This window comes from Alligator mississippiensis, chromosome 13 (assembly GCF_030867095.1).
Source record: "Alligator mississippiensis isolate rAllMis1 chromosome 13, rAllMis1, whole genome shotgun sequence".
Taxonomy (NCBI): Eukaryota; Metazoa; Chordata; order Crocodylia; family Alligatoridae; genus Alligator; species Alligator mississippiensis.
This window is the reverse complement of record NC_081836.1, coordinates 16,084,485-16,104,773: the sequence shown is the minus strand read 5'-3', so window position 1 is coordinate 16,104,773 and position 20,289 is coordinate 16,084,485. Positions and strand designations below refer to the sequence as shown.

The following is a 20,289-nucleotide window of genomic DNA, read 5'->3' as shown; positions in this document are numbered from 1 at the left end:
AAAGTGGAAGTAACTTGTTTTTCTTGTCCCTATTGAGGAATGCAAACACTAGTGAACACTGTGAAAGTAAATGAATTAGATAATATTTTAATCAAATGCAATGCAAGTTACTTAGGGAAAGCAATTTGTATGGCACAATTTTTACGTCTGAATTGCTTTTAATTACAAATAGTTGCAAAAATTTGCTCCTGAATTTTAGACCCTAATCTTGGATATACTTCCATGCATGTATAACTTGCATAATAGTGGTATTGACTTCACTGGAACTATTTAAGACTAAATTAAGTGGTGTGTAAATGATTCCAGGATAAGGATCCTAGCCTGGAGTCCAAACCAGGGTGATGTGCAGTTGGTTCACTATGAGCAAGATCTAAAGCCTAGAGAAGTCAGCTACAGGGTTCCTATTAACTGCAGTGGGTTTCTGTTCAGGGACAATGGGTAGTGTTACCCACTGAACAGAAACTAAGAACTGAATTTTCCTGGCTGCTGAGACTCTTGTGTGGGAACTAGTAGAAGACTTCAGGTGTCAGGGCTGTTGCACTAACCATACCCATCAACACTACATTCACTTCCTAACGAAACAGTCTTACAGTATGTTTGGGTTACAACATTTTCTAATTATGGGCATCTTATATGACTGGATATAAGATTACCTGGATAAATTTTTACAGATAGAATACAAGTTTTAATTTGACCTTTTCCATTGTACATTTATACCTATATCTTGCTGTTTTTACAGAAGTGGTGCTCCTGTTATCAATGTGGGAAAGCCTGTGTAGGTAGGGAGAGCAGAACATCAATGTCATGGTGGGTGTGAAGGGAAATTTAGTTCATTGTGTAGGTTATTGGGAGTTATAGGAACCTTAAATGCTAACACTTCCAAGGGTGTTTGTGAATAATTGTATTCAGCTAGAACACATTTTCTTGGAATTTTTAAGTTTCACAGGGAACTGTTCTGGTGTTACATGGCTAGAGGTCCCAGTTTTCTTACCAGAGATCAACGCTTCCTTTATTTTTATTGGAGACTGGGGACCAATACACGGTGAATTTAGGCATTAGTCTTCCCAGTAATCATTGTCCTTAATGGGGATAACACTTTCCAGGAGTTCAACCTCAGGTTAGTGAAAAAGGACACATGCCTAATAGTTAGGCAAAGCTGCTGCAGTTCGAGTAACCCAGACCGTGGGCTGTAGCTTCATGGTGCAAGTAAATTCAAAATGGCACGTGCATGTGTGTGTGGGTGGATGGATGAGTATTTGTTGCCACTCCTCAGAACTCGCTCTGACCCCAAAGGATTTCATTAAGCCTTTGCCAAGTTGGCATCTGTGTCCGGATAGGTTTTCTCTCCAGCTGTAAACAGGTTGCTAAATTAACTTGTGTCAGACAGCTGCCTGGGTTACGCCAGTGTCTGTATTGTATTTACTCTCTAGTATGCTAAATCTATAGTCTGCAGGGACAGTCTTGGGTAGCATATGAGACAGAAACTGTCAGGATACCTAATATCACCGTATTATGTACATTATCAAGTTCAGGGATTATTTGGTGGGTTCAAAGGTTCTCTGTCAACCCACGCTGCTCAACTTTGGAAGCCTGACATTTTCATGTAACACCAACTAATTATTGTTCATACTTGTAATTCTTCAGGTCAACAAGTTAGCTCTGAAATAGGTTCAGTAATAGCTCTTCTTTCTCCTACCACCAAGTGAAAAGGGGTGTGATTAGGCTACCTATATTAGTGGCACTTAATTTCCTACAACAAATTGCAGATGAGTTATTTTCATAGTAGGTGCGCTATACTCTGTGAATTAAATAAAGCTTATATTTATCTTCCTTATGTATGGTAAACCAGTTTCTAACTTAATGTGTGGTAGTTTTCTACCATCATTTCAAACTGGAAATTGTTGCTAGATGGGTCTAAACTGACTGACAGATATTTTCTGAAGCGTACATTTAAGCTCTGTTTAAAAACATTCTAGTTTAAGCTTGTTATGCAATAACATAAAATGCTATAGGTGGGCTTCTAACTGCAAGTGATGCATTGTAATTAGTTTGGTAGTAGTTACTAAGGTATAGTCAGTTTAAAAAAAAAACCAGCTTGACTACAAATTTCTGTTTGCATAGGGCACATCTGCAGGAGATGCCTTAATGTGCAGTGGACTGTTCTACTGCGCATTAGCACATCACAGCAAGAACCGTGCTAATGCACAATAGAATTTAGTCTACTGCACAATAAGTGCCACAAAAAGGTTCACCTTTGCTATTGCACATTAGCGTAGCTACCGTGCCTTTATCTAGTACATCATTAGGGGGTGCCTATACATGACCAGAGAGGCTGGAATTCCAATGTGTTGGAATGGGCTCAATAAATCTGAGAGAGAATGAAATTGACTCAATTAATTGACTTGATTAATCAAGTCTGCTGGAATGTGGCAATTGCCATACTCCAGCAGTCTCCTGCATCTCATGTATCAGTGACCCTGTGCTTAAAATGGTAGTGGGGGCGCTTGAACTATAACTCATCGAACAAACTTTAGTTCAAGCACCCCTGCCACCATTTTTAAGCAGGGGGATACTGATACAGGAGACATGGCAGTCCTTTAATTAGAGTGGCTCTTGGAGCTGCTCTAATTACAGTGCCATTCCCCCCCGCCCCCCCGGCCGCATGAATAAACGTGCCCAGAGGTACTAAACTCAATGTGCAGTAGCAAAAGCTCATTAATGAACATATAAAACTGCCCATACTCTTCAAATTATATAGATTTCCTTTTTGTGTCTCTTCACTGTTAAGCGGTGACATCATTGTTCAATTTGGTCATATTCTTCAGATGTTTCATTTGATCCTTTCATGCTAGGATCGACCGATGGGCAACAGTAAAGGGGAGACTCAGGCATTCATAACTAGCTATTTGACACATTTCTCATTTGCTGTTGAGAGTTTGACTTTGGTCTCTTGTTCATCATTACCTACAAATTACTTTTGTGCATTGTACTTTGTGGCCTATCACTCTTAGAATGAGCTTCCTGTAAATGTTTGTAGAGCTGTTAATTGGTCTCATTTAAATGGCTCAATTGCAGTGATGCCAGCAAAATATTTGAAAACAACCAAGATAGGTGATGGCCTTAGCGCTTGCCCCCCTGTGCACCTCCTAAACTGGCCATTTTTGTCTCTTTGCAGTCTCCTGCGTCTGTGTATATAATGGCACTTGGTTTGACGTGATAAGCTACAAATAATGTGTGTTCCATTTCTGAATAACCTGAAGAAGCAGTAAAATAACTAGGATTATAATTTGTAGAGGTGCACCAATATATTGGTCACATATAGGATCGGCACTGATAAAAGGAAAATTAACATCGGAAATCAGCTTTTTTTTTTTTGGCCAATGTAGCTGATGATGTCACCAATAAATGCTGCATACATGTGCACAGCCACAGCATGCATGTGGCCAGGAATGCAGTCCGGCAGTGAAGAGAGCAGCTGCCTGATGGTAAGTCTGTAGGGGCAAAGGGGTTTGGGGGAAGGGGTGGGGGGCAAATTGAAGCCCACATGGTGAGGGAGGGAGGGAGGCAAAGGCAGGTGCTTCCCAGCCAGGGCAGTGAATGTGACCCTGCCAGGAGCGGGCCAGATCTGTGGGCAGCTCATTGAGGGCTGGGAGGGGAGGGGATGGCTCCCCATTGCTGTGTGCACCCCCTGGGAGAGGCATGGGGGGATGTGCCCCACCCCAGACTTGTGCTTGGGGCAAGGGCAGGCCTTGGGGAGGTACTGGAAGGGATGGCTTTGGAGAATTTTAGGGTGGCTGTAGCCGATCCCATAGCCACCTCTCCCAGCGCCACCACTGCTTGCCCTGAGTGCAGCCCCAGCCCTGCCACTGGGAAGAGGCTGGCGCAGCCCCAAGCCCTTACTGGGCAGCCCACCCTTGCTCCATGCACAAATCCAGGGGGGCACATGCCCGCCTCCCATGCCTCCCCTGGGGGGGCATGCGGCAGTGGGGAGCTGTCCCCACTCCCTGCACCCCCCCAGTACAAGCCACCCGTGGCTCTACCGTGCTTCCAGCAGGGTCGCATTTACCATCCTGGTTGGGCAGCGCCTGCCCCTGCCCCACTCCCTTCCTCTGTGGGGGCCTTGATCTGCCCCCACCATGCCCCTTTCATGCCCCTTGCCCCCCACAGACTTAATGAGCTGTACCCCACACTACTGGGCTGCATATCTGCTATTGGATCAGTATCGGCTGATACGGCTGTTTAAGAATCGGCCAACGGTGTCAGTATAAAAATCTTTATCAGTGCATCCCTAATAAAATGTTGACTATTATTTTGAATATGTAAGGAGCATGTTAACAAGGGTTTTAATTTGTGTAATTTATCACTCTTGATTACAGGGCTTCAAAACAAGGACCATTTGTATATTAGACAAATTATATTAAGTTTACAATATACATCTGTGAATGGTATATATAAGAGGTAACAGTAATATTTTACAGTTAAATGTATACAAGAACTCAAGGAATACAGGTTTCACGTTCTACACAAACACTTTTATATACACATTTAGAGGTGCGCTGATACATCAGTCCATACCATATCGGCACCAATAAAAGTAAAATTGACATTATTGGCAATCTGGTTTCTTTGGCTGATGTGGCCAATAATGCTGCTGATAAATGCCATGTGCATGCGCACAGCCACAGCATGAACGCGGCCAGGAGTGTAGCCTGGCAACTTGGAGAGCAGCGTCCAGCTGGACAGTCAGTGTGGGGGAAGGGGTGGGGGGTGGAAGAGCAGATTGAGGCCCCCATGGTGAGGGAGGGAGTGGGGCTGAGGCAGGTGCTGCCCAGCTGGCGCAGGGCAGGGGATGGAGTCGTGAGCTGCTCATCCAGGGGATGCAGGGTGGGGAGGTGGCTCTCATTGCTGTGCACACTCCCAGGAGAGGCATGGGGGGCATGTGCCCCCTGGATCTGTGCACAGGGTGAGGGCAGGTTGCTGCTGTGGGCTTGGGGTACTGCCAGGCTCTTCCTAGTGGGGGGTTGGGCTGCAGCTGCGCTCGGGGTGGGCACTGGTGACGCTGGGAGGGGGGCTATGGTGAATTTTGGGGTGGCCGTAGCTCCCCCTTCCAGTGCTGCTGCCTGCCCCAAGTATAGCCCCAACCCAACACCTCCACTGGAAAGATTCCAGCCTGCAGCAGCTGTCCACCCTTGCCCCATGCACGGATCTGGGGGGGCACATGCCCCCAATGTCTCCCCTGGGTGTGCACGCAGTGGAGGGAGCTGCTGCCGTGCCCCCCCCCCCCCCCCCGGCAATCTGGTTGAGTTGCTTGCAGTGCCTGCCCCTGCAGCAGGCACAGCCCAACTCCCTCCCTCACTGCGGGGACTTTGATTTGCACCCCCCACGTCCCTTCCTTCTCCCTCTCCCAACTTACCAGCCTGATGCTGCTCTCCAAGCTGCTGGGCTTGCATATCAGCAGTTGGATCGGTGACGATATGGCTTGTTAATAATTGGCCATCAGCCCAAAAAATCTTTATTGGTGCACCCCTATATACATTGCATGGTCTGTATTTATGTTCAGCTGTGTGTGGCTTTTACTGCACTCTCCAGTTGTCCTGGTTTTGGTTTGGGTTTTTGTTTTTTGGGGGGGGTTGTTCAGTTTTACCCAAATGCTGCATTTTAAATAAAGGATATTTGACTTTTGTGTGTTTTGACGTCTTTGTATTTTTTTAAACAAATTTGTTTGTGAGAGTTAACACTTAACATGATTCTGAATAAAGTTTGAATGATGCATCTAATAGATGAGAGGGAGGGGCAAGAAGAAGATTTACTACTTTGTCTGGACTGGCTTTGTAAGGCAGCAACACCACCTGGCAAAGTAATGGGTAAGGGCAGAAATTATACCACAAGCACTGCGAGCTGTTTAGTTTATTATTATTATTAAGGATTCTGACTGAAAGCCATGCTCCTGTAAACGACATGAAAAACATACAATCATAATATAAATAAATTGACACCACAAGATCTGAATTCCCCTCTTCACATGTGAGGAATTTGTCCTCTGACTGGCATCTTTACAAGGATCTTGCTGTGTGTGTTTCGGTAGGATGCTTTTCCCTGCTGCTGGATAAGTTGGCGAGCTGCATACTATGATACAAAAAAAGGTACAAGCCACCTTTGGGACCTGCTACAGTTTTAAGTGATGTCAGCTGAATGTACCCCAAAGTCACTTTGTTTTGGTAACACTTTGCCTTAGTATCATGCACATTTATCAAAGGGACTGCTTAATGTAAAAAAAATCATCTTGATTTTTCTGTTCTCCACAGAATAATGAGTTGATGAAAAGTTGTTGCAACTAATAGCCTCACTGTGACTTGTGTTCTGAAAAGTGCCCCATTAACATGTAGGCAGACAAGGTTCCTTGGGTGAATTTGATATCTTTTATTAGACCAACCCAAATGGTTGGAGAATAGTTATTAAGCAAGCTTTCAGGTTCAAAAACCCTTTGTCAGACTAAGGAAGCTTCATGTAGTTATTTGAGATTAAATTGTCTTAATTTAAAGGGTAATACTTCTTTTTTCTAACTGCCAACTCTCCAAACTCATCCTGGAATCAGAATCCAGGTTGGCTTTCTTTCTGGTTTAAAGAGAAATTATAATTTTGACCCATGACATCAAACGTAAGATTGCTCACTGTCCCATGGCTCTATTTGCTCTTCATTTTGAACCAGGGACAAAAAGTAACATGCTTATTTTAGTCAGTAGAGTAAACAGCTATAACTCTGAATTGGGAATGGTTTTAGATTTATAGAGTGAGAAAACTTTCTACATGAGGAAGAATTTAGAACAGAAAGCTTGTACTGTAAAGACTGTGTCTATTAGTGTGCCGATGCAATTGCCTGGTATCAAGGGGCATGCTCTTGCTGTAATCCCACTCTTAGTATACATTGCAACTCTGCAGTTAACCTGAATAATGTCACTTTCAGTACAGCAATCAGATTGGCACAAGCCTCCATAGCACTAGTTTCTCTAATGGAATATACTGTGCCAGGCATTTTGCATTTTGTCTGAATGTTACATAGTATGTAGGGCAAAGTACAGACGGTCAAAAAGCCTGAGGCTGAATTGATTCAATCTTCACAGGTTAGTGTAAACTGCGTAGATTGAACAGATAAGCAAATAAACAGATATTCACTTGATTCTGGAAATACTGCCACATGCCTACAGTAGCTCAAGCCAGAAGCTGTGGGGGGGGTGGGGGGCACTGGAGTATACCTCTCTGCTTGGCTGGAGCATACAGGTTGGGCCACGGGTGGGCAATTATTTTGGGCAGAGGGCCACTTACTGAGTTTTGGCAAGCCATCGAGGGCCTCATGACAGGCAGCCCGGAGCAGATAAATACTAATTTTCTAAATTTTTTAGGGGCCCCGTTGGCCGGATAGAATGGCCTGGTGGGTTGCATCCGGCCCCCGGCCCGCATTTTGCCCACTCCTGGTTGGGCCAAGGCTAGCCCTGTGAGGTCGGTTTGTGGGGAAGGTGCAAAGCACCCTGGGGGTTGTGAGTTATCTTGAATCTGGAGGGGATCTGAGACGGAAGTTCAATAAACTAATTTAACCCAAATCAGTTAAATCTGGTACTACATCCATCCAGGTTTATTTTAAATCAGTTTCAGCCATTTGAAAGTGGTGTATTTGCACTGAACTTCTGTTGCGTTACAGATTTGAACTGGTTTCCGATCATTTATACCAGTTTGTGTAATTTCTGTCCCTAGCCTGTGTGTCCAAGTAAGAAAGAACTCAGCTAGAATACAAAAAGGGATGGTGGTGCTGGTAAATTCATGATTAACTTCTGTTGAATCCAGACCTCTCATGTATGATAATGTATGATACTCAGATTTCCCCTAATTTTATTTGTGATAACTCCTTTTTTCCCCTTTTAAAATTTGGTTTAGGTAATTTACTTCTCCAGTTACTAGGAAATAAAAGTTTTAAGCCTTTCTTTTCTCATGACTCCCATATCTGCTAGTCTAGCATAAGCCAGCTTTTCTAGCTTAGTTTGGGTGGTTAAGCTAGTAGTGAACCTGTTCTGAAACATATTGGTAGTGGTGGTTTTTTGGAAGTGTACTCACGTACATATTGAAGCTAATCCTTAGTAACTGTAAATGGCTATATTGGTTTGAAAAATACTTTCTGTCGAGGAATGCGCCCTAAATAATCCTCTGAAATCCTGCGCTGACAGACACAGCTATGTAAGGAGGCCTTGTGACCCAGTCAAGTCTGGGACAAAGTTGACAGTCACTTGAGATGCAAGGTTGTTTAAAAGTGTGTTTTGTGTAGTGAAAATCACCAGTCTCACACCTGCCTGTAGATGTCAAAGTTGGGGCACAATCTCCAACGCAGCACTGGAGACTGTTTATCACGTTACCATCTAAATACTTTTTATTTCTCAGCTGTTTTTAGGCTATTTTAAAAATGCTTCTGCTTCTGGTTTGTTTTTCCACTGCAAAACAACAGCTGAAAATTTCCTGGACTCTGTTATCATCAGGATGTGAGTTTGACAATTCTACTTAATCCAGGAACCTATGCTGGGGGGGGAGTGGGGGGGGCGTGGAGAGAGAACCCCTCAGAGTGATGAGTAAAGAAATGCCTGAGCCCATCTATTTGGCCACAAGTTGTGTTTTCCTGTTGCAAAAACGGTCTGGGTTTTTTTCCTTCCTTGAATTTATTAAGTATTTCAAGGTATATTGTGCCTTTATTTTGCATACATGCCTTTCTATACTCTTCCCCCTTCACCTGTACTGCTCATTGTCGATTTTAATGTGGCCTTTACAGATGTGAATGTGAAGGCTCCCTTTTTTCACAGTAAGATTAATCACATGTTGACAAATATAAGCAAAGATAATCATACCTCACACTTCATCCATAGGTGTTATTAAAGTACTTTTTATAGTTTTGGAAAACTTTCTGTCGCACAGATGGGGTAGCTGAACTAAGTCACAAATAATAGCAGTATTTCCAAATGAGAGAATCTAATGGTAGGTATCCAGGTGGTCTGTGGGGTTTTGAGTGGTTTTTTTAGAAATTTTAAATGTTAGGTTTGGAAAACTAGTTTGGAGAATTTCTGCCTATGTTACTTGATCAAAGGATCACATGGAATGAGTGGCAGAGATTTGAAGCGGGTTTTCTAACTCCTAAACACATGCCTATAAGTGAGATTAGACAAGAGATGCTACTATTTAGTATGGGAGAGTTCCTGGACTTCTCAGGTGCTGTGGGATGCTAAAGCCCATTTTATTTAATCATTGCAAGTAAAAAAAAACTGTATGGAGAGGAAATGTATGTGCAAATGCATGTAGGAATTTTAAAATGTGAAAAATGTATGCACTGTGTCTTTGTAGGGTACCTGTTCTATAACAGCAAAATAAAAATGTTTAATACAGTTAAATCAATCATGAAAAGTTTCCCCAGGTTCTCACAGAAATCAACTGCTTGATGAGGGGACAGTTTTTCATAATGATAAAAAGACCTGTGCCTAGTGCACTTGAGGTGCTTTGGAAACCTGTGAGGTTTCATTTGCTTTATCTTCTACACAATACAGACACTGGGCAACAGGATTTCTTCCAGTTTAGATTTGCTGGTCTTTTCTTGAATGGAGTGGAATGAAAGCTAAAGGAGAGCAGAGGTTAGAATGACTCTACAATCTTGCTATTTTCTGTCCTTGGGAAGTTCCCTGGTCCCATTTACTTGGGCTTTATACAAGCAACAGGTGTTTGTCTTCTACTGAAGGGTCCAGACTGCCCACATGGGGCAGTGTAGGAGTGCCTTAGGTGCAGAGTACTTGTGGAGCCAACAGGCACGTTGACCAAGAAGCTAAGTTGGTAATAAAACTGTTAGCTTGAATGCCTGTCTCCTGAAAAACTGTAACCCTGAACTTTAGCATTCAGAGTTTGCAGCTGCTAAGCTTGCATTAAGTGGCATAGAATGTGTGTGAATATGTGCTGTGGGATTTGATTAAGGGAGGAGCAGCAGCAAGTATAGTTAACACTGCAATTAATAGGAGCAAGCACTGTGTCACTATTTCAGTTGCTATAGAAGAATGTGAGTAGGCATTGTGTTGGTATTTTTAAAGTAAATCTTGTATTAGGAACAGCCTAATAATGGTATATATTTTTGTGTGTCCGGAAGTCAGCAGTTGTAGTGATATAAAACTTGATTATTAAAGGTCTATCTGATGGATTCCTCAAAGACCAAGTGTTTAGTTACAGTTATTAAGTCCTAAAATAGTACAAGAAATACTTGATTATTACTTTATAAGAAGTTAAATAGGAGGGTGATAAAAATGCTAAACAATAGAGATGCACTGATGCATCAACCCATATTGTATTGGCACCAATAAAAGGAAAATTTACATTATCAGCAGTTGGCTCTTTTTTTTGACTGATGTGGTCAATAATGACACCGATAAATGCTGTGTGCATGCATGAAACCGCATCACGCACACGGCCAAGAATGCATCCCAGCAGCTTAGAGAGCAGCATCCGGCTGGTAAGTCTGTGGTGATGGAAAGGGCGGGAGCAGATCGAGAACCCTGTGGTGAGGGAGGGTGTAGGGCTGGGGCAGGTGTTGCACAGCCAGGGCAGGACACAGGATGGAGCTGTGGCTCATCTAGTGGGTGGGGATGGGGGAGCGGCTCCTGCTGCTGTACGCATCCCCAGGGGAGGCATGGGGGGGCGTGTGCTCCCTGGATCTGTGTATGGGGTAAGGGTGGGCTGTGCGCTTGGGGCCAGGGGCTGCGCAAGCCTCTTCCCAGTGGGGGGGCTGGATCTGGCTGCGCTTGGGGCGGGTGGTGGTGCTGGGAAGGGAGCGGCTATGGTGGGGACTATGGTGAATTTGGGGTGGATGTAGCCTGCCCTGTAGCCCCCTTCCCAGTGCTGCCCACTCTGCCCCGGCCATTTTCTCCTTTCTCACTGGAAGGCCTATCTCTTTCATCAGCTCTCTCAAGTCAGCCACCATCATGTGGTCATACTCATCAGAGAGGGGGGACCCGGTGACTGTCTATAAACTCACTAGGGGGGACCAGAAGGGTTTGGGGGAAACCTTGTTTCCCCTAGCGCCCCCAGGATAACAAGTTATAATGGCCACAAGTTGTTGGAGAGCAGGTTTAGATTAGACATCTGTAAGAACTACTTCACAGTTAGGGCAGCTAGGATCTGGAACCAACTTTCAAGGGAAGTGATACTGGCTCCTACCCTGGGAGTCTTTAAGAAGAGGCTTGACGCCTACCTGGCTGGGATCATTTGAGGCCAGTTTTCCTCCTGCCCAGGCAGGGGGTCGGACTTGAAGATCTACGAGGTCCCTTCCGACCCTACTTCTATGATATGATAGCCTGGGCCCAGCCCCTCCCCACTAGGAAAAGGCTGGCATAGCCTCTGGCCCTGTGTGTGCAGCGGGCAGCCCACCCTCACTCCATGCATAGATCCGGGGGGGCATGTGCCCTGCCATGCCTCCCCCAGGGTGTGCAGTGGCAGGAGCCGCTCCCTCCCCCCCCCCCACTACTTCAGACAAGCCATGGCTCTGTTCTCTGCCCTGTCCCAGCTGTGGAGTGCCTGCCCCTGCCCCAGCTCCACTCCTTCTCTTACTGTGGGGGCCTCAATCTGGGCCCCACGTGCCCTTTCCCCACCCCAGACTTACTAGGTGGACTCTGCTCTCCAAGCTGCTGGGCTTCATATCGGAAATTGGATTGGTATTGGCCAATATGGCTGGTTAATAAGGCCATCATTATCTGCCCAAAAAAATCTTTATCGGTGTACCTTAATAAACATGCGTCTACCACTACTTCCTATACTAACTCTTCATTTTTCCTTGGTTCAGACAAGGTTAGATAGAGGAGTGGGGAGCAAAGGAGCAACTGACTATGCTCTTTCCTGCTTTGCAAGAAGCCCTGGTTCAACTTCTAAGCTGCTTCTTTAGACCTCTCTTGCAAGCAGCCTTTGGCATTATTCTTTATGTGAACCTTCTCAAGATGTTAACCATGGAGGAGGTTGGTGAATTAAAACTAATAATCTCTTGCTTTGGGGCTCCCTGGATTCTTATGTGCAGAAGTACCACTTACTAGGATTTAGTAAAAGTACGGGTGGGCCAGCACTCGAGTCATCGCTTTGCCACATGCAGCAGGTGTTAGTGTCTGAGAAGTTAAGTGCAGGATCTGACTTTGTGGCTGGAAAATTCATTTTAGTGAAATAAGAAAAGTCTGCAAAGTTGCTCTAGAAACATAAACAAAAACTATGCTTGACCAGGACTGACCGCTGTTGGAGAAGGCTATTTCAGGGAAGTTTTAAGCAAGCCTGGCAGGGACAAGCAAAAACATTCTAACCGTGGTAGAAGCTTCCTAACTCTGGTGGCAGTGGTTGGTGTACACCAGGGGTCGGCAGTGTTTTTGGGCAGAGTGGCAAAAACACTTGCAACCTCAATTTGTAAGATATTGGCGTGTCGGGCGAATGGCAGGGGAGCTGTGAGGGGCTCGATCCTTGTTGTGACAGTGTAGCCCTGGCCCCTTCCGCGCCGTCTGCCTTGAGGTATGTGTTTACCTGCCACCAGCAGTGAGCCAGGATGGCGCTCTGTGCACCTTGGTGCAGTCACTTGCAGCCTCCCATTTTGATGCCATAGTCAGCCTGGGCTCTGGGCAGGCCCTGCCCGCCTGCCACAGAGCCCAGGCTGCTCACAAGCAAGCAGCTCCGCTTGGGTCCATGGAGCCCCAGCCTGGCTAGCTGATGGGAGCAGGTGCATGGGCTGAGGCTGCGCTGCCACAACAAGGATCAGACTCCTCACAGCTCTTCTGCCATCTGCCCTGGGGTACGTGCCAAGCAAAGTGCCTTTGCATGCCACACCCTGGCGCATGTGCCGGGGGTTGCCTACTCCTGGTGTAGGCCTTGAGACAGGGCAACTACATCTCCCTTCAGGACTGTAACATCATCTAATGGTTTTATTTTTCCCCTTTCTTAGACAAACCATTAAAATCGATATGGAGAATGATATAGTTATTTTACATTATGTATTATATTAGCTATTGATTGTAAGATGTGTTGGTGTTGCTGGTACTGTACCAGGACTTTCCTCCTAGTATACCTTTCTCCATCATGTAAGAAAATAACTTTTTTCAATTTGGTTTTCCTCTCCAAATATAAATGCAAGGCTCACTTGGCATATTGATGAAGGCGCATGTGTTTTGTGTTGCTGCTGTTGCTATGGGGGAGTAAGTATTTGTTTTTAATTGAATAATCTGTAGATGGTAACGTGGAGCTTCCATAATGCAGACTGTGACCTTGAAGTGCTGTGGAGAGGTCTGCTTTGCAGCTGACTGCCTCCTCTGCAGTTCCTGCATTCTGCAGATGCACAAGTCTCCAAAAATACCTCACTCACTATGGATATAACTTATTTTGTATAGTTTGTTTTCTGTTGGTACTTCTGTAAATTGAGCTTCTTGGATAATCGTGAAACGTTGTGTTTTTTGGCATGGGTTGAGGAGTGGGGAGAGAGATGCTAATTAATGAGCATGGGCCTTGATTTTTCAAAAACTGAAAAGTACAGTGTAGACTTATTAACTAGTCATGTAGTCACTAAGTCTTGAACTGACACTGTTTCCTATTCTCTTGAATTTCATTAAAGACTTAAATGCAAGAACTTCTCTGTTCTTTCTCGACTATTTATTTCACATTGTTTGAGACTTAGAAATTGTTTATGTAGGTCAGGGGTGGGCAAAATACGGCCCGCGGCCTGGATCTGGCCCACCAGCCTGTTCTATCTGGCCTGCGGAGCCTTTAAAAATTTTAGAAAATTAATTTATGTCTGCCTGTGGCCGCCTATCAAAGATGACAGGCGACCAGCAGCAGCAAGACCCAGTGGGAGCTTGTGGCTGAGCAAGAAGGCTAGCCTGGCTCCACCCAGCCCCCCACCCCCTTCCTGCCCTCAGCCCCCAACCAGAAGCCTCTGCGGCTTCTGGCCCCTGCCCTTGGAGCTGTTCCCCCTCCCTCCCTCTGAGTGGAAAATGAGATAAGAGTGGCTGGAAGTGGTGGTTGCAGGGAGCGGTGGGGGCTGCAGGAAGCGGTGCAGTGGGAGGGGGGCTGTGGGGAGCAGTGCGGAACGTGGCAGCTGCGGGGAGTGGTGGGACCCACGTGGTGCACAGCAGGCAGTGGAGCCCTAGCGGGCAGTGGAGCCACGGTGGTCCCCGGTGGGCAGCGGGGCCATGGCAGGCAGTACAGTGGGCCCTGACAGGTGGCAGAGCTGTGGCCGGGCCCCAGGAGGCAGCAGAGCCATGGCGGGCAACTGTCCGTTGCGGGCCCCGACATTTGGTGGGGTTGTGGTGGGTGGCAGAGCAGTAGCAGGTGGCGGGCCCCGGCAGGTGGCAGAGCCATAGCCAGGCCCCGTGGGTGGCAGAGCTGCAGTGGGACCTGGTAGGTGGCGGAGACCCAGTGGACAGTGGGGCCATGGCAGGCCCCTGCAGGTGGCACAGCAGGCCCCGACAGGCAGCAGAATTGCAGCTGGGCCCCAGGAGGCGGCAGAGCCACAGCAGGAGGCGGGCCTCAGTGGGTGGCAGAGCTGCAGCTAGGCCCCAACAGGACCCGGCGGGCAGCAGAGCCCCAGAGGGCGGTGGCAGCACAGGTGCAGTGGACCCCAGTGGGTAGCATAGCCGCGGGGGGCTCCGGCAGATGGCAGAGCCATGGTGAGTGGCAGGGTTGCACCAGGCGGTGGAGTCGCATCAGGGCTGTGGCAGGCAGTGGGCCCTGGTGGGGGCCACGGGGAGCACTGCAAGGAGCAGTGGGCAAGCCTGCAGGAGGGAACGCAGGGAAAGGTGGTGGCGGGCAGAAACACGGAGCCTGTGCAAGTGCCCTGGGACTGGCAGAGACAGGGTGGGGTTGTAGAAACAGCCTGGGCATGGGGTTTGCCTGGCTGCATCGTGTGAGGCTCACATGCAGTGTGTTATAGCTGCACGCTATGGAGCTGGCAGCCCAGCCCTGGCTCTCTCTCAGCACACACCCAGCCCAGCATACCCACACCCCACAGCATGCATGCACACACACTCAAACAAACACACTCTTCCCACCACACCACCACTTATACCCCTTGCTGCCCACACAAAACACACAGTAGGACTGTATTTTAAGCTATTATGCATACACCTCTAGATACACTTTTTTAAAACACATAAATCAGTAGAAAAATATTTTTAAATAAAATTAAAATAGGTTATAGTAGATGTTGTGTGTGTGTGTGTATATATAATTTCTTTCTTTTTCAGTTTCCAGATCACAGCACCTTTCCTCCCAAAAGGAGTACTTCCAGGGCAAGGGGAGGGACTTCCAATGGCAAAGGTCAGGGGCTAGGAGGTCGGACTTCCGATCCCAATATGGCAACCAGGGGCGGGGCAACTGTCAAGGGGCGGGGCTACCCATGGGCTCTTGACAACTTCCCATAAGTGGCCCTCCACCCAAAATAATTGCCCACCTCTGATGTAGGTGAAAGTGACCTATAAGACACAGACAGTGTGAAGTTATTCTTTTCCTATTATCCACAACTAATATTACTCTTATTGAAGTAGTGTTAATGTTCTGCATCTTGTATGCTTTGCAACACTTGAGCTACGTGTCACTAATATTTTTTTTAATTATGGGAACTCAGTGCTTACAGATCTTAGATTTACTTAGGATCCCATGCTAATGTTTTGTGGAGTAATTTTAAGGCTTTTCATTTAACTCGTAGAACTAAGGAAAAGCAAAGACATCATAGTTGATGTATAGCACTTAACTCCGTTCCTTAGGTCTAGATATTGCATCAGACCTATGCTGATCTCCAATTATGTGGGAAAATTTGGGACTATTTAACTGAATTGAACATGGACAGTGCAGAATTGGTGATCTGTTTTGTCTTTCATGTTTACTTGCATTTTAAATTCTTGTAATTTATTAATGTACATAGTAGGCTTCTGCTGCCAACATTTTGACCAGGTTTGGTACTAGGACTTCTTGCAAGGCAAGGCTACCTTCTCAATGTAAACTCTTACACATCTACATCTAACACGGAAGGACTGTTTGCTTTTGTTTCTTCGTGGAATTCCCTGCTTTTAAAAGTTCAGAAGTGGGTCTGCAGTTATCCGAGATAACTGTATACTGCTTTATAGTGGAATCCGAGATGACTGTATACTGCATTATAGTGGAATTTATTTATTTTTTTGTAATGGCTGCAATACATTACACCTGAAAACAATGCAACCAAGAAATAAAACGACAGCAAAAGTACTAGTTCTGTCGATGCTTTTAACTTGACGAATTGTTAGACAACTTAATAGAAGATTTATATAAACGTGTTATGAAAAGATGCTTGTGAATAAAAAAGAATTGAATATCACAATAGAGGGAGTCTAACAATGTTTCTTGTGTATTAACAAATGTTTTGGGTTCTGTGGTCTTATATATTTTGACATGAGACCCTCAGAAAAAAAATATGCAGAGTAACATGCACTCTTCTAATAGAGCATTTGGTGTTCTGGAAGTAGGTTCCCTGTATACTTTTTTTTCAGCTGCAAAGATAAACAAATACTATCTTGTCTTGTTCTCTCCAACAGCTGCGGATAACTGTCTGGTCCTTGTGTACAAAATCTGTATCTTATATCAAGTATCCCAAAGCCTGTCAGCAGGGTGAGTGTATCAAACCTAATATGGGAATGGTATTTTTAATAATGGCAGCAGAGAATGGAATTTACATATAATGATCAAACATATGTTTAGGATCTGGGTGCATCTGAGTTCTTGCCACCTGAGTTGTACATCAGCCTTGGAGAATGTAATCTTCCTTCAGCAAGCTCAGTACCTATGTACTACCATTATTGTAGTCAGTGGCAGTGAGAACTATTCTGTAATCATGTTCTCACTGCCTGAGATGCAAGTGTTGCATTTAGCTTATTGAATTGGCCATTTCCCATGTCTTTTTTTTTTTTTTTTTTTTTTAAGATACTGAACAAAATGGTTGTGAGGTCTTACAGTAACTACTGATATTTTCTGTAAATCATATAGCTAGAGAGCCCAGAATGACACAAAAGCATGTAAATGTCTCTCCATTACTCTTTCTTTGTATGCATCTCTACTCAATCCATGCAAACATGGTTGCAACAGGGTGGCATACTGAGACCTGGCATAGAGATTCAAGACACTGATGTCCAGTGCTTGAGCTATGTGTGATGACAGAGTAATTTACTGTCATGTCTTAGTGGCAGGTGCGTTTTAATTAATTCCAGAAAGGACTGAAAAAGGGATGCAAGTTTCTTTGGGTAGGTACAAAGGCAAATATGGTGGAAAGGAAGAATGTGCAGGAGAAATGGTAGACTCATCCAAGCTTGATGAGAGAAAAGTTTGGGTTGAAGACTATTGTTACCACTAAAGTGAAACCCCAAGAAGGGGGATACTTGCCCCATGTACAATGATAGCTTCTTCAGAGAAGGGTGGGAGCAACTTCTGGTAACGCTTGTTAGATCGTGGGATTTTTTGGAACAAGGAGTTTGCTTACTTTTGCAAAGTGCCTAATGCACTCCATTACATCAGTGAATAATGTGGTTGTTTGGCCGGTTGGTTGGATATATTATCACTTCACTAATACTAATCCTCAAAAAGATAAGTGGCTTTGATTGCCATTTAAGAAACGTAAAAAAGGAATTAGTGTCAGAACTGAAGTTAGAATACTAGCTTTTAGCTTAGCTGCCTTCTGTTCTGAGATCATGCTACTCTTCCTTACATGAAGCAGTTCAGGTATTTTATGTGAGAGCTGTTGAGAACTGATATTGGAAAGGGCATGAATTTCTTATTTCAAAAACGAATTCTTCCATCTCAATTTATTTAACCACTTCTTTTATTAAAGTACAGTTTTACATAAACATGATCTGACAGTGGCTAAACATGTGACCTGACAAAATAATTAAATATTTAATGTGTAAAAACTTCCAAGGTAACAAACCAGTTACTAACTAATCTTTGCAATAGAAGAAACAGATGTTAATCTGTTAGAGGACAGGCTAAAGGAAAATAAAGATTTTAATTGTTCTTTCATGAAAAGCTGTTGCTTTGACTTCACAATTTTACTTTCTTTTAACCTCATAAAACTCTAATCTTTTTGGCAGGGATAGCCTTTACGAAAGATGGTCACTACATGGCCTTAGCAGAGAGACGTGACTGCAAAGACTTCATTAGCCTATTTGTGTGCAGTGATTGGCAACTCTTGCGGGTAAGGCGCCTCTTAATATTCCACTGCTATTGCACAGATCTCAAGTGTACACTCTTTAGTAGAAATTACAGCTAAGTGACCAGACTGCTTTAATTCTTCATGTTTAGACTTGCAAATATAGAGGATCTCCTTGGCCCTCTGGTTGGCCTACAAGTATGTGGAAAAATCTGCTCAGGTTATCACAAACCTTTACTGATCAAGTGCCACACTTCTGTTGTGAGGCCCTGCAAATATCCTGTCTTCAGTTCTTGAGGAATTATTGTTACAGTAAAATACATTGTATCAAGTACATTGAAAAGAATTTACAAATTAATAATCTAATCTGTAAATTACAACATTATTTTTGCTGTATTTAGTCCATTATAAGATGAGGGTTTCCCCTTCTCCCATTCAACATGGGGAAAATTAAGCCTGGTCTTATTGCACATGATTTACCTGGAATCAGAAAATGTGCAGGGGACAATGAGATTAGTTAAGAAACAGCGCAGCCAGGCACCCATCACATGGCCAACCAGCAGAAGGTGCCCAGGCTCATGCAAGCCACCCTCCCCTCAGCGTGCAGAGTTCCTAGCCAGCTAATGTAGGGTCACTCCCAGCTGCTGCCTACCAACACATGCCAAGTTTCTTGGGTACCCTGTGGTCAGAAATCTTTCAGGCAGCTCAAAATGACCCAGCAGGTATCAGCCAGGCACTGTCCCCACAGCCTATGGGTTTCTGGCCAAGGGACTTGGCGCATGCTGGCCAGAAACCCCATATTCTGCAAGAGGGTGCCTGTCCAGCTCCTGCTGGTCATTTCAAGCTGCATGCAGGATTTCTCTCCAGAGGGTGACAAATTAACTCAGCATGTGTTGGCAGGCAGCTGTTCAGAGTGACTCAACACCCACTGGCCAGGAACCCTGGATGCAGCTTGAAATGACCTGGTGGACACTGGCCAGGCACAGTCCCCCCAGCATGTGGAGTTTCTGGCCAGCGTGCACCGAGTTGTTCTGAGCTGCTGCTCAAGAGGTGGGTGCCAGAACAACCTGGCATGTGGCAAGGAGCACAGCCAGGCTGTCAGTGCATGCTGAGTTGCTCTGGCACTTGCCACTGGGGCAGCAGCTCAGAGTGACTCAGCACATACAGGCCAGAAATCCTGCATGTTGTGGGGGCAGTGCCTGACCAGTGCCTGCTGGGTCATTGAGTTGTGTGCAAGGAGCCTGGCCAGCACATGCTGAATTGTCTTGGTACCCCCTGACCAGGCAGCAGCTGGAAGTCACCTGATCACCTGCCTGCCAGGCACCCAGCACACTGTGGGGAGGGCCTGGCAGGCACACAGCAGGGAGGGACCCTGCAGGGGCTGGTCATCACCCAGGAAGGAGGGATCCCAGTCAGTACACAGCAGGGAGGGACCCAAGAAGGGCTTGCTAGTACTCAAGGAGGAGGGACCTTTGGGGTCTAGCCAGACACTCTGTATGCTACAGGGAAGGACCTAATTGCAGTGATGAGGGACAGCATATGGTGAGGGACCCAATGTAAGGTGAAGCTCTGGGCAGCAGTAGGGGGGGATCCAGTGCACATTGAGATTCCTAGCAGTGGCAGTAAGGGATTTAGCACATGGCAAGACTAGAAATTCCAGTGATGGACCAGGCAGCAGTGACAAGTGATCCAGCATGTGGCGACGGACCCAGAAGCAACAACGAGGGGCCCAGCATAAGCTAGCCAGTGAGGGACCTTGCACACAGCAAGGCTCTGGGCAGCAAAGTACCCAGCAGAGGGGCAGGTGGCAGGAGAGCACCCAGCCAGGGTAGCAGGGAAAGCAGCAGATTACAGGGACTGATCACCACTGACTGGCCCAAATTTAAAACCATGGCAAATTCTGTGGGGTGAGTAGTGGTAAGGGATCCCCATTACAGAATGGGCATATCTACATGTGCGATTAATGTGCATGAATAAAATCTGGAGCTTATTGCTCCAAAGTTTGTGTGTAGCACATGGAGCTTGGTTGGAGCAGCCTGGGCTGGCAGGGGACCTGGAGGTCAGCCTGCCAGCCCAGGGCTGTTTCAGCT

At 45.7% G+C, this 20,289-nt stretch overlaps 1 protein-coding gene across 1 annotated transcript in view; it reads left to right on the top strand.

Moving 5' to 3' along the window:
* The window catches only part of WRAP73 (WD repeat containing, antisense to TP73), a 38,658-nt gene that overhangs the window by 4,054 nt on the left and 14,315 nt on the right, over positions 1-20,289 (top strand). The window contains exons 4-5 of the mRNA XM_006259597.4: positions 16,596-16,668; positions 18,141-18,244. Of these exons, the coding sequence (XP_006259659.2) occupies positions 16,596-16,668; positions 18,141-18,244 (177 nt within the window). The remainder of the gene's footprint in view (positions 1-16,595; positions 16,669-18,140; positions 18,245-20,289) is intronic.